Source organism: Ixodes scapularis, unplaced genomic scaffold (assembly GCF_016920785.2).
Source record: "Ixodes scapularis isolate PalLabHiFi unplaced genomic scaffold, ASM1692078v2 PGA_scaffold7__128_contigs__length_106722199, whole genome shotgun sequence".
NCBI classification, from domain to species: Eukaryota; Metazoa; Arthropoda; class Arachnida; order Ixodida; family Ixodidae; genus Ixodes; species Ixodes scapularis.
In genome coordinates, this window is record NW_024609882.1 from 34,982,871 (window position 1) to 34,997,111 (window position 14,241).

Genomic DNA, 14,241 nt, shown 5'->3' on the forward strand with positions numbered 1-14,241 from the left:
AACTAGGTCAACAGTTACCACAGGGTTTCAGCGCTAGTTCGAGCACATTTCTTTGCCTAATGTTTGTGCTAAAACGAACTAAATTAATGCGATATTTGTAATTTTATGGCCTAAGCGAACAACGTTTAAGCGTTTGGCTACCGTGTAACAAACACCATTACAGCCTGTGTACTGAACTTGAATGTGTGCTCTGTCCTGTGTTCACTGGATGTCGTCATAAATAAACGGCACTTAATACGATGCATTTTGGTTACTGGAAAGGTGGGGACTTCATAGCTTTATCTCAGCTCTGGCGCATGGCGATACATGGTGCTACATATTCCGGTAGAACAAATACTGAAGTACACCATTCTTCGAGCTTGTTAATATGCCGTAGAAAAAGTGCAACAACAAACTGGTCAATTTGTCCTGTCACCAAAAGCGCTCTCCAAAAAAAAAAAAATATATATATATATAATAAGAAAGCACCAGGTTTTAAAGTGTTATGGTGCACTTAATTAACCAAAACACTGAATCAGTTGCCGCTCTGCAGCTCCAACGCCACATAACGGGAGCAAAAGGAAAGAACAGATATGGGAGAGATTAGGTTATAAGAGAGAGCGTTTTTCGATGTACAGCTTATACACGATGGAAGCGCAATAGCACAAAAGGATAAGGACACAACAAAGAAACGCACAAAAGAAAGAAAGGGCGCTATTTCTTTTTGTGTATCTCTGGTGTATCCTCGTTACTTTGAGCTAGTGCACTTCCTACTATATATCATCAAATGGTTCAGGCCTCCACCTTAACGAGTGTATTCAGAGCAATTAAATTCGAGGAAAGTCTTCTACGTAGCGCGGTCCGTTGGGAAGTGCGTCTGTTCACGCTTTAGAAGTAACGTCCGGCTGTGCACTTTACAGGGCAACACTTTCACCTGCACAAGTGTTGTGATGTGTGGTCGTACGTACGGAACAACGTGGACAGGCGAGTCCCTCTGCCTAACAACCTGTCAGCCAAAATTCACAAACAACTGCCCACTGTATTGATTGACTCAAGGCGCCGGCAGTCATTTCGACATAAATACGATGAACGTCGTTGCTATTCCTAACAATCGGCGATATCGATCGTATTGAGACACACTCGGAATCCACCTGGCTGAGCTTCCCATAGAGAAGTGAAGCAAAAGAAAGCATTTCCCCATGTTGACTCGCCGCCACAGTCTCTTCAACGCGTCGTGTTCGTGGTGTTTTTTTTGTTTTTTTTTTTGGTGGCCGATTGTATAGTTTTTTTAGGAAAATACAAATAAGCCGTTCCTCAATACAGACATAGGAGAGTAAATTGGTCGGGGAACATGTTGTTCTTGAACGACCGTAAACGTAGCGTATTTTCTATTATCGTTACCGAGGCGGGTGCTTCTTTAAGGGGTGTCCATTAAGGCTCACCGCCTGTTACTACCGTGAAGTCGTAAACACTGGCTCGCCAGCTCGTCTGATCCGTGATTACTACATCCCCCGCAACGTCGTTACGCACCTCGGCGAAGCCGTACGTTACTGCGGACGAGTTCGAGTCGTCAACAGAAGTGTTCCTCACGCGCATGCGAGGTTCATTGGCCTCCTCGTCGCGACGTCGTCAGTATCGTCTGCGCGGTTGCCAGCCCTTCCTGTTAGCCACCTTGCCAGCTTGCGGGTTCGAACCCCGGAGTCCGCAATGCGAAGGGGGCGGGCGCAATGTGACGGGGACACATCTAAGGGCCTACTTTTGCTTTTCGTAGCTAAAAAAGAAAAAAAAAATGAAGCGTTATGTTTCCGACGTTCTTGTCAAAATAATGCGTGTTGTTTCTGGGCACTTGTATAGGATCCGTAGAATAGCAAGTGTTTTTCTTAGGAAAAAAATGTGTGTAATACACGTGGTGAATCCAACCTTCGATATGAAATCTCGTAGTACGGCATGTGCGCAAATTATGAAAAGATAGAAATTGAATAAGATACTCCACAAAATTGCTAATAGTATCGCCTCTGGAATGATGTACGACGACGTGGGAAAATTAAAAAAAAAAAACTGTGCATCTTTTATGATCCTAACTATAGTAGAACAATTAAACTGATATGTCATTTTGATAAAACATTGTGGCGCCACTAACACCACTAACAAGAATGGAACTTGAATTCAACAGCGGGTCAGTCTGTTAGTTATAGACATTTTTAGCGATCTGATTGCTTTTCAACATAAGCTTGTTTCCGTTATTTACACACAGCTGTGACCTTGTTTTGTGGCCCGCATATATTCTTGATGACGAGCGGTGTACCACTATTAAGGCCCTGTGCTCTTTTTGGACCCACACACACAAAAGCAATTATATTATTATTATTATTATTATTATTAGTATTTATAAACAATACTATGTCGGTTCTAACACAACCGCGAAGTCGAAGGCGCATTGAGACTTTTTTTTCTTCCAAAAGCATACACAAATTATGGGAAAAGATGTAGATGCTATAATATGTTCCACATTATTTTAATACTCAAGTTACGGGAAGCACTTCAGCACTTGGACTCGTTGAAGCGAGTAAAATATGAGTTAGAAGAACGGTGTCTTAAGCTGTGTGTATAGTTACAAATACGTTGATTATGGTTTCTGAAATGTTTCTTTATCTTTTTTTTTTGTTCGTTTTAATATTGGCATGCATGCATCCATGCTTTGAAATTATGTAAATGCAGCATGCTGTTACAAATCTTTTCGGTTAACTGTTTTTTTACACGTTTTGAGCGATTTTTGTAAACGTGATTGGTAGACTTTTCTATCTTACTAGGAATATATATATATATATTTTTTTTATATTTGTCTTGATGAAAATTATAAAAAAGCATGAAAAGCTTTTTTTATGAAAGTAATCGTGTAATTTTAAGACTAACTGTCACCGCGCATATTTTTTAACTATTTCCTTCTGAAAAATATAAAAAAGCTTTTTTTTCCCCTTAAGAAAAAACAATTCTGTAAAAATGTGTGCCCGTCTTTATTTTTTTATTTTTTTGAGGAAGTAAGCTGGGGCCTTAGGCAGTTCGCTCCTGCTTCCGATACGACTAATGGTGAATTCACCTGGTAGATCTGGCGCGCTCAAAACCCGCTCCTTTTGGGGCGCGCATCTTCACCTCGCGGATTCGGATCAAGTTGGCCATCTTCAGCTCGCAGATTTGTGGCAGCGCGAGCTCCGTGGAGCGCGTCAAAGAGCGGCGAAACCGCTCCGTGGAATTCGGGCGAGCTCTCCGGAAATCGGCTGGTGCTCGGTTGCAGCGCCCTACGTCACTTCCTTTCTCGGCGCCTGCTCGGCAGGAGTGGATCGCGCTGTTGTGCGAAATGGCGTCGAAGGTGGGACCGGACTTGCGTGCGTCGGTGCTCCTGCTATGTGAAAGCGATGATTCAGAGAGCTCAGACAGTTCAAGTTCGAGCTCAAGCAGCAGTTCAAGTTCGAGCTCGGGCAGCAGCTCCGGCGAATCGCGTTCGCGGCTACTTTGCGAACGAAAGTTCACGGAGCTCTTTGGACCTCGTAACAAGAGACCCAAGATCGAGGATTACATCGAGCGAACGGTTCACGTCTACTGGGACGAGGAGGTAAGCGATACGTCTCGTACTTCGTCTCATATCTGTTCGGTTCAGCATGCGTAAGCAAATAAGCCCTTTGCTTCCAGTTCCGTCGGAACTTTCGCATCTCGAGGCGAACAGCCTACAAGCTGATCGACGAGTTTGCGGCGTCTCCTATGTACCCCCGCTGCCGATCACGGAGGATCGCCAGCGAAGAGCGCAGAGGAGCACCTGCTGTCATTTCTCTGGTGAGTACTTGACCGTGGTTCTCCGTGTTCACTCCCATCGATTTTTGTTTTCATTCTATGTACACAACTCAGGTACGCGGCTAACAAAGCATGCATCAGAGACGTTGCCGGACGTTTCAACCTGGGTGAGAGCACGCTTCACGGCATGATGGATCGAGTTCTGGATTTCATCCTGAGCATCGGACCGCGCCTCATCAAGTTCCCCGAGGATCTGGAGCGCCTGTCAAGAGACTTTGAAGAGGTTTGTACCATGATTCAATTATTCTAGCTGTATCTCCTCAAAAAGGCTGTGCAGTGTGCACTACCGCACGAATTTCGTGAGGAGGCTGATATATGATATATTTGTAGCCTTGTGCTACAAATATATCAAATATGAGTTAGGGGTAGGTGGCACAAGGTGCCGCCCATTACAAAGGGTATAGTCATTACCATCCATCCATCCACGAGATGTCTTGAACGGTCCAACAGTATCTAACCACACCGTGTAAATTGGAGAGCGACCTTCATCGGTTGCAGCAGTCGAAGTGGCGCTGCAGATGACATCTTCATACGTTGGCGAATATTGCAATGCATGGCAAAGTTCTTTGCGTTCGGCCAAAAGTACTTTGTGCAAGTCTCGTCAGAAAGAGCACAGTTAACCATAGGCATAGTAATAGACGGATAAAACAACACTCCATAAACAGAGGCCAAACAGGTAGTGCTGGTGATCATTGCACCTCAACAGTAGGGAGCTTACAGGAACTTTTAATTGGGTATACTAGCTTTGAAAACGAGCATGTGTCTCTGCGGTCGCCAATCACTGAATGGTCTCTGCACCTTCACCTAAATGTGGTACTAAAAACAGCAAAAATATTAGCAACCATTTGCAAAGTAACTAGGAAAAACTTCTTTCCGTGGCATCACTCCAACAGGCTCCCAGAAGGCCGCTTGCGAGACTTATTGTTGCTAATAGGAGTCTTATAGGCAGCCGGCAATGGCCAGGCGGCGCCACGATAGTACTGCATTCAGCGCCACAAGCGGAGGCGCCTCTGTTAATGGGGCGGCCTATCTGCCCGCCGGGCCGTTGCGAGCGGCAGTGGCCCCGATTTCAGCAGTCCCCGTGTGCACCTGCGTGCGTCCCTGGTTTTTTTCATGCGGTTTTTTAAGACCATCGGGAGTCTTGATAGGTTCAAGTGTTTAGAGAATATTCTAGAGTCGTCATCTGGACACCAGTTCGAGTTGTCTTCACTACTTGTGGCCGCCCGATCGGTCTGTGCTTCGCTCGTCTCCCAGGAAGTGACACAATACAACGAGAAGGCAGCGAATAGGTTTATTGTACATCCCGGTTGCCCGTCTTCGAGAGCCGGCAGTCCGGACCCGCCAACCCTAGTTGTCGCCCGTCGTTCAGAACTCGCAGTCGGAGCCCGTGTCCAGGCCTGCGGATCGTCCTTCCCACGCCAGTGCTGCGTAGGCTAGCTGTTCCGCGCTATCACATTCAGAGTCTCGCTGCGGAACCACTACGGGATCGTCATAGCCCAGGCCGGTATGGCCAGGGCTCGCCGCTTCCGCCAGTCCTGACCCGCACTTCGCTGGTGGAATGCCCCCGGGAATCGCCATGGGTCAGACCAGCCAAAACGGCTCTATCGTTCCTGCCCAGTCCCAGCCTCGTGCAGCACGCTCTTCCTCTTTCCTCGCCGGCTGGCCCCGCTCGCGCCTCGCTGGGCCGTCCTCTCCTCCCGACGGCCACACACGCTAGAATAAAATTTGGAACTCAGCATGCTACATAACCGTATGCACATCGCAAAGCCTGGTGTAAAAAGGCGACAGGCAACAAAGTATGTGGAAGGATATTTACGCTTCGCACGAGCTTTTGCCAAACAAAAACATTACCAGCCTGCTTTCTGCACGCCGTCACATTTGTTACCAGACTCAGCATTAAATTTGGTTGCTGAAACAAACAAAACTTTGTGCTACGAAAATCTACTCTCGCAGGTTTGGAAGGTTTTGGTTGTGACCACGCGTGCCGAACGGCATTAGGGGTGCCGGAACGGGCCGACGAGCCTTTCGCTTGAAGACCTGATCGCCCGATTCTTGACGTCACAGCAAAGCAACAATCGGCCCGATTGTTCCTATCGTATTTCCCTATGTGGCTGTCAAAGCAACTCGTAATACAACTTTTAATATGTTATTTTGCCGAGTAGTCTGCAAAACGAGTTCGTCCGACCACTTTCCGAGCCTGCACATATATTTTCGTTCACGTCCCCCCCAAGAGTTTCTGTAAAATTCACTTACTTGATGCGTCGCACTGCAGTAATCCACTTCTGTCGCCGTGTCGCTTTCGCTTCCCAAGATCTCGAAGGGAAGTGGTGAAGTTTGACGCTTGAGTCACCTTCGCGACTGTGGCCGTCTTTCACGCAGCAGTAGCAACGTTTATTTTTTGGGGGAACTATAAGAGTAGGCGAGATGTTACAGGAACCCGGTGAGGTCGTAGAGACGTGAAGTTGGGACTTACTTTTATGAAAAACGGTTTAAAAAAAAAAGCTCACGCCGACCCGGAATGCAACGTTCACACGTGGTTTCTGGATGCGCCGCCCGCCCGCTGCACCCGCGACTCGCGCGGGCCTGGCCTACCCAGTTTCTTTATTTTGCAGCCGCTAGATGGCGCAACGTGCAGCGCCAAACTGCATTGCAGGTTGCCTATACCCGAGATATGAGCCTAGTGAATTTTGGGAAGGCGAGAGAGCAGATGGGCAAGGAAATCATGGAATTATTCACCATGAGAGCAATTGACAATAACGTATCCGCACCATCGCTGTTCCTGTCTAAAGATGGGACTCGGAAGCTTGCATGGCTGCAAATCAGCTTCCAGCTGATTAAATAGCTTTTTCTGGCTCAATATTTTCTTTCTGATTTTGATTTTTGTAGTTCGCACTTTCCTCGTCCCTTTCACGCTTTTTTTTTTTGGTTCAGTTTGACCACGAAGAATGCTTGAGAATTCACTCATGCAGCTGCTAGTTAAAAGATGTGTTCGTCATCCCACTTGCCGAGTTTGTTTTAATTCTTTTGTTGTCAGTAACTTACTAGACACCGAGGATATAACAGTGGAACAATTTAAACCAAATTTGACGCTAACCGTCATTCTGTTTCGTTTGACAAAACATCTCAGAACACCGAGAGAAACTTTTGTCTACCTTTCTTGCTGCAGGTATCCGGTGTCCCTGGCACAATTGGGTGCATCGATGGGTCATACATCGCCATTGAGTGCCCAGCCAAAAAGATCCGGTCGACTTACGTCAACCGGCATGGTTACCCGTCGTTGACACTGCAGGCAATCTGTGACCGCCACAAGCGGTTCCTGGATGTAACTACTGGACACCCAAGCAAGGTCCATGATGCCAGGGTGTATCGAACATCAAGCATTGCAGACAAGCTACCAGAGATCTGCCGCAGGAGCCAATACCACATCCTCGGCGATGCGGCGTATCCTTTGAGAGAGTATATGCTAACTCCCTTCCGGGATTACGGTCGTCTGACCGCAAAGCAGAGGAATTTCAATCTGAAATTCTCGGGCACTCGTGTGCTGATAGAGAACTCTTTCGCTGACCTAAAAAAGCGTTTTAGGCAGCTAAAGCTCCTCGAATTCATCACTGTGGACCACTCAGCAAAGTTCATTATTGCTTGTTGCGTCCTCCACAACCTCTGCATTGAGGCCGGAGAGCATAGCGTTGTGGAGGACCCCGAAGACGGGGAGGCTAGACGCCCAGACACTGACTCCCTGGAGGAGTTTGGGCCCATGACGGCCACAGATTCCATCCTCCGCAGACTTGGAGAGGAGAAGAGGGACAGGGTCATTGCACAAATGGGGCTGAGATGAGTCGCCATCCGGACACGGAAACTCGCAAGCTTATTTTCACAACCTCATTGGAGGCCTGTAGAATGTAGGTCTTGGGGACAAGGGGCGTCTGCCCGAGTTCTTGCTTTTTCCCTCCCCATCAATGTAACATAACATTCCTTTCAATTCTTTTTTTTTTTTTTTTGTGATAGTTTTTTTTTGCGCTGGCAAGGCCCCATTTCGTAGACAGGCAGTGGCCTTGGTAACAGGTAGTGGAGTTTGTAGCATGACCCCTTCCCCCCCCCCCAACGTTAGCAACACTACAGTACGAGAGCGAGCTTGCGCCGACCAGCGAGCCATGGGATTTGGGCTTTTGATAAAGACTGTCGGTAGACAGGTTAAGGATTGCATATTCAGATTCAACCATAGAGTACCGGTTCACTGTACCATGACAATGCGAAGAGTGATCCACAATATACATTCACAATGTGACTGTGGTGTGTATATATTTAACATTACTTCACCATGTCACCATTCCCGTGCGGACCTGGGATGAGTCTTCTACTTGTTCTTGTTTCTTCTGATGACCACTTAGGTTTTGCGTGAAATATTTTATTTTTTATTTGTCCAAATTTTGTCTCGTCTTGCCGTTCAGACTATTATTTTCATAGCAACAAAGGGCTGTGACAAGCGTTGATGTTGCTTGTGCTTCCGATTTTATCGCAGTTCTCCCCTGCAGATCTGAAATGAGTCTTCTGCTGTGCTTTAGACCATGTTCTTGTTTCGTTCTCATGACAATTTTGTTTTGTGTGAAATATATTCATCCTTGACTGTCCATATTTTTATGTCTCTTCTTGCCGTTTAAACTGTAACTTTTTAAAAAGCAACTGAGAGCTGATAAGTGTTACTGTTGTTTCTGCGTCTAATTTTATCACAATTTTATTTTAACCGTATTGCTATTTTTAGGTTGCTCTGCGTTTTAGTCATGGAACATGTTTGCTGCCGTATTTTTTTAGCTTGGCAAATGAACTCTGCGTGCTGCTCTGAACTTTACAGGGGATGGGGGCCCATCAGGCAGAAATGCCTTTTGCCTTGCCTCCCCCTACCCGGCATTGCTGGTGAAAATCCAAATAAAAATGAAATGAAATTTCAATAGATATTTCTGCTTCCAGTGAATATATTCCTGTATCTGTGTGGTATGTAGGCAAATGCTCTCTTTTCGTTGTGTTTTATTCGCAGTATTTAAGCTGCCGTTGCCATGATCATAGAATTTGTATGCTCGAATACTTTTTAAGGTAAGTTTACCTAACCATCTTTTGAAGTATCCACTTCAGATTAGAAGGAAGGCCCACTTGCAAATTATGAATTTATTGCACTCATGTCAAGAATACAGCTATTGTAAAAAAATTCTTTCAATCCTGTTTCGTCTCAGGCTGGGTCACAAGCATGGCGAGAAGCCGCATTTTCTCTCGGTGCATTTCTTGTCGTTCCAGCCGCATCTCTTCCTTTAGCTTCCTTTTGGCTGCACACTTCTCTTCCTTTATCATCCTTTTGGCTGCATGCCTTTCTTCCTTCAACTCGTCCTGTCGTGCTTTTCGTACTGCTCTTGCTTCCTCAAGCTTCGCCATCTCAGTGAAGAACTCCTTCATATGCTCCATGCGTGCAGAGTTCACCCTTCCTGAACGATGAGGGGTGCCTGCACTGCTGGCTGGTTGGGACGACTCCTCTGAGCTTGTAGAGGATGTGCTGGCTACGGCACTGTCGGCTGGTGTTGGTATTGCTTCTGCTGCAGCTGCTTCTGCTGCAGCTGCTTCTGCGGCAGCTGCTGCGGCCGCCCTCGCTTGACTGCTTGGCATAGCCTTCTTGTGCGTTGCCCCATGCACGTCCCTGATGACCTCCGGCTCGATACTGTCATCCATCATGCTGATTCTATCCAGTTCATCCTCATAAGGAACGTCGACAGGTCCCACACCTGAACGGCCGTTGTAGTTGACTGCTTGTCGCTTCCGCTTTTGTATCGTTTTCAGTCTTGTATTACACTGCTCTGGCGTTTTTTGTGATTTAAGTATGGTCTGTAGGTCTTCAGAGATTCTAATAAATACACATTTTTTGTTTTTAAATTTTTTTAGTGGTCCAATTTGGGGAAAGTAACGTTCGTAGTAATCAAGCAGCAGCTTCGTTTCGCCACTTGTCCACTCAGCATCTGAAAGAGGAACATTGAGTCATTTACTGTAATACTTAGGGCTTGTCGTTGATGTTAGTTTTCAACGAAGCGAAACACTTTTAGGCACTACTTACTCAATGATCAGGCTCGAATATAGAACGCTTGGTGCCGTTTGCTTATTTGGATGTGTGAATATGTACAGACGCCGCGGCAACATGAGCCGACAGCCAAGTGCCACCAGCCTAACGCAACTCAAGATATCCACATGCCATTTTTATTGGTCCTGCCTGAACTCTTTTTGTGCCAGCTCATATTGCCACCCCTCCGCATTCCCCGTTCATGCAACATGCAAGCCCTGAATAAAAAGTTTAAATGAGGACATCATAGTGAGATCTGGCTTTCTTAGGGAAAAGTAGATTTTTGAATTAGAATCTGGACATAGCTTTTTATGCCAACATGGCCCCAAAGAATCAATCTCCCCAATGTTCTGCCCCCTTTCTCTAGCCAAGCGGGGAAAAAAAGAGTGTAGAATGACATCACTTACAGCCAGCGTTCTTTGTTTTCTTGGGGGCTACCTGGACTTCCTCCGTTGAAGGCGCTTCCACGGGAGGAGGCATTTGGCCTGTAAGGTTATTCACAGCATTGTCAAATCACCATTTTAACACAGGCTCCCAAGAACAAATTTCCACTGAATATTTTGAGCAAGCACTGCTTGTCACGAGCAACACCAGCCCGGCTTAAAAGTTCGCCAAGGTTTGTCATGGTATTTTCATTGAGTGCAGCAGGTGTGGCAGCATCTGAATGAGGGAGATGCATCGGCTTATAAATTTGATCAAGAAAGATTTTACCATCGAGCAACCGAAGCAGGGACCATAATAGCGAGTACCAGAGAGGAACACCCAGAGCATTTCCCTGAATCATCAACTGGATGCAGGTTGGAGATTGATCACGCTCAATTATGTTTTGATATTCGCAGATCGATAATGCTGAATGGTTTCGGTTCCGGTGACCCAGTCACTCTGGACCACAAGTTACTGTAGCTGTGCATGTAGGAATGTATACATCTATGCGACCGGCCTTAAGATGTTATTGCAGCAAGGCTCATATGGGGTCTAATGAGCAGTGAAGTTTTTCAAGGTGTCTTGAAGTGATGCATTTACTATGTGCCAATTTCATGGATGTACATTATGGGAATAAAATGTAATAACGGGGAAAGGAAAGTGGTTTACACGGCTACTCTAAGAGGCCGGGTGCAACCCTTTCAATCACATGCTTGGCTAAGCTTTCAGGTCTTTTGTGTTTCTAATCCCAATTTAGGTATGTTATTTGAAGAATAAAAAAGTAAACTAGTAATAACTAAAACAATGGCGTCCTCAAGAACACGCAGTGCAGGAGTCGTTGCTGACAACAGTGTCTTGTAGGGTCTGCTTTTTGAGCCCAAAACGCACACTCTAAACTTTCACTGCTTTCATTTTATTTGGCCTATTTACGCGGTCCATTTTACGACAGGAAGACCCGCGGTCATCCTCGAGCTCCTTGCTCAAGCAGCAGAGCCAAACACAGCACCATCCTGCAGGTGAACAAGTCTCAAAATTAAGCATGCACTATGGTTGGCCACACGTGCTGAAAGCCCGAGCTCATGAAGCGTTCGTTCGCGCAGAGAGGGCGCCGGTCAAGGCTGCCGCCTCGCGCTAGTACGGCCTCGACGGTTAGTCCGCACTAAGGTAACACGAAGTAGAGCTTCTGCTGCAGTACATCCTAAGGTGAACTCGAGCATAATAACGTGAGCATGTCGTTTAGTGGTCGCGAAACGCGCGCTCGTGCGCAGAAAGCTCTTTGTGTTTAGCCCGAAAGTCATCCGCCGACCTCGGAGCACGGACCTCTGCCAACTCACCGTTGCCGTATCCAGCTGCCTCACGTCCTCCGAGGAGGGACAGCAGCAGTTGGCGCACGGCCGGATCTGACAGCTGAGCGGGAGCAGCCATGCTGTCGCTTGCAGAAGGGAGAAGCGCGGGAATCGTGCACGGGAGACGGGAGGGCCGGGAGGGAGACTGCTAGAGGCTCACGGGAAGAGCGTCCTTCCGTTTCCGTTCACGTCGGTTGGGCGTTGGGCCGCTCCAAATCCGCGCCCGCATCTTCACCTGGTGGATCCAGAGCGTGGCGAAAGGAGCGGGTTTTCTCCTCCCTCGCAGATTTTAGAAATCGATCCAGATCTACCAGCTGAATTCACCATAAGGTTTTTATTGTATTCTCGAGCTACTGTGCATGTGCGTGTGTGTGCGAATCCTTTTCTGATGAGACTGTTTTCCCGCTCATTTTCAAGACCGACAGAAATGTGAACCTGTGCCTTGAGGAGAAGATATCATCGGTGTGCGTGTGCGTGTGCGTGCGTGTGCGTGTGCGCGTGCGTGCGTGTGCGCGTGCGTGCGTGTGCGCGTGCGTGCGTGCGTGCGTGCGTGCGTGCGTGCGTGCGTGCGTGTGTGTGTGTGTGTGTGTGCGTGCGTGCGTGTGCGTGCGCGTGTGTGTGTGCGTGTGTGTGTGTGAACATTTTTAATATGCTTCATGCTACTGCTGGGTCTAGTCCCACAAGCCCTTTGACAAGACCTGGAACTTGAGCCTGACTCTAACAATTATTTATTATTATTATTATTATTATTAATATCATTATTATTACTATTATTATTATTATTGAAATAAAATTATTTCGAACGTGAATTTTCTTTTTTATAGCACTTTAGATAGATTAAAGACAGCTATCGGTGCAGCGGACTTTTAAAATTAAGGTCTTAAATTTGATCTACGCTTTAAAGCTGAGCATGTCTTTTAACATCGCGTTGTGCACGTTTTCATATAACATTCTTTTTACGACACAAGCTTTCATCATACCTCGAACTGGTTTAGAACACAACGGTCGGAACTGTGTAGAATTCCCGGAAAAGTAGCAAGCTCCGCCATGTGTTGTGGGATTTCCTTATCTCAATTTCGGTCATCGTCCGCCATTCAATGATGTTGCTGTGCTTGCAATAGCCCTGATGGTCTCCTTTCTCAGCTTCGCTCTTCAACCGCGGGCTGACGCCACTTACCCCTGGAATTTGTTCTGCGTGCTACCACGTTCCTTAGATAAACTACTTGCTGGTCTGCTAACTTCAGCGGTTCCCACCCTAGTCAATTTTGTCACCACAAGTAGCGCCGATGCAAAAAACAGTAAAAAAAAAAAACTGAAAGTAAAAACAAACAAAAAAACATTGGAATTTTTTGAAAATATTTTTAAGATGTAGGTAGCACCCTCACGTACCGTTTCAGTTTTTTTTTTTTTATTAATGTGATTTGGATGTCTCAAATATAGATGGCGATTCTAATCTTCCACCTTTTCTACGGGACTGTGAGGTCTTACGTAGAAGTAGAAACATCGTGATCCAGCCGACATTCTCCACCACGGTGGCTTCTCGGAACCCACGTCTATCCGTTTGGTTCTCCGGCGCGATATGATTGGTTGACTCCTAACGTCGACAGTGCGCCTCCGATGCTTTAATTTGTCCCCAAGGAAATATCTTCCATGGGGTGACGAAAAGATTCCAGACCAAGCAAAGGACCGTGGCACGGCTAAGTTGCACCTGTTCGAATTCAAAACACTGGCTTGTTGTCATTAGTTGTCATAAGCCGATGGGTTTCCCTGATACCCCTTGAAAACAAAGCCGGCGGGTCGGGTCTCTACTAACGATGGCGTCAGGCGCTGGCCTTGTCTTCTAAGTGGTGTCCGTCTAGCAGAATCCATTCGTCCGTCCGTCCATCCATCTGTCCACCCACTCATTCATTTATTTCAGTGTAAACGTAGGAAAACATAAGGACCACACCCTGATTGCATCCCCGTCGTCGACAGAACCAAACCGTGCCAAAATGGAAAGGTTATATACCATCCTGATTTTTTTACAGCCCTAGCCTGGCAGGCTCCTCGGGTATTACCGTTCATAACGTGGTAAGACCGACTGGCCCATGTTATAACCGAAGTTTATGTCGGGGACACACCCAGACTGCTATGTAGCTCTGCTGGGCATGGGGTGCTGCCCTTTAGAGCGCCGTCTAGCGAGGAGGAAACGACCGTGCGTGCTCTGGTTGGATGATACGCTGTCTCCGGGACTGTTCTGCCAGCCTGTTTTTTTGGCCAGGGAACAGAACTGCGTCTACGATCCTGTTACGTTCAGAGAATGTTTATGTACAGGATAATTTGTATTCATTTTGTTTTATTCTGCGATCATAAAACTAGCGTCTTACCTTGTTTGTTTCTTACATCAACGCTTAGCCTTGGACCGTTGACTCATCCATAAAATCTCCATTTTGTTAGTAAAAAAAATTTAATTAAAAATTATACTTGCTTGGAACAATTTTATTCAGCACACAAGGCCCACTTTATTCAAAATATAAATATCTCGCGTATTGACAAATAAACATTATGGATTTT

General features: G+C 46.4%; 2 protein-coding genes and 1 pseudogene across 2 annotated transcripts in view; 2 read left to right on the forward strand and 1 right to left on the reverse strand.

Moving 5' to 3' along the window:
- LOC120836005 overlaps nt 1–14,241 on the forward strand; it is a 365,572-nt gene that overhangs the window by 179,064 nt on the left and 172,267 nt on the right. The window lies entirely within an intron of this gene.
- Nucleotides 3,318–8,679, forward strand: LOC120838412 (annotated as a pseudogene).
- On the reverse strand, nt 8,830–11,999 carry LOC115326714. Its single transcript, XM_040208328.2, has 3 exons — nt 11,677–11,999; nt 10,327–10,404; nt 8,830–9,821 (listed from the first exon to the last, which is right to left on the reverse strand). The coding sequence occupies exons 1-3, from the start codon at nt 11,765–11,767 to the stop codon at nt 9,031–9,033; spliced, it is 960 nt and encodes a 319-aa protein (XP_040064262.2). The 5' UTR covers nt 11,768–11,999; the 3' UTR covers nt 8,830–9,030.

Coding starts and splice junctions, on each gene's coding strand:
- LOC115326714 (XM_040208328.2), bottom strand. CDS start 11,767: ATGGCTGCTCCCGCTCAGCTGTCAGATCCGGCCGTGCGCCAACTGCTG. Junction 10,405..11,676: donor GGCAGCTGGATACGGCAACG/GTGAGTTGGCAG, acceptor ATAACCTTACAG/GCCAAATGCCTCCTCCCGTG. Junction 9,822..10,326: donor GAAAACAAAGAACGCTGGCT/GTAAGTGATGTC, acceptor TTCCTCTTTCAG/ATGCTGAGTGGACAAGTGGC.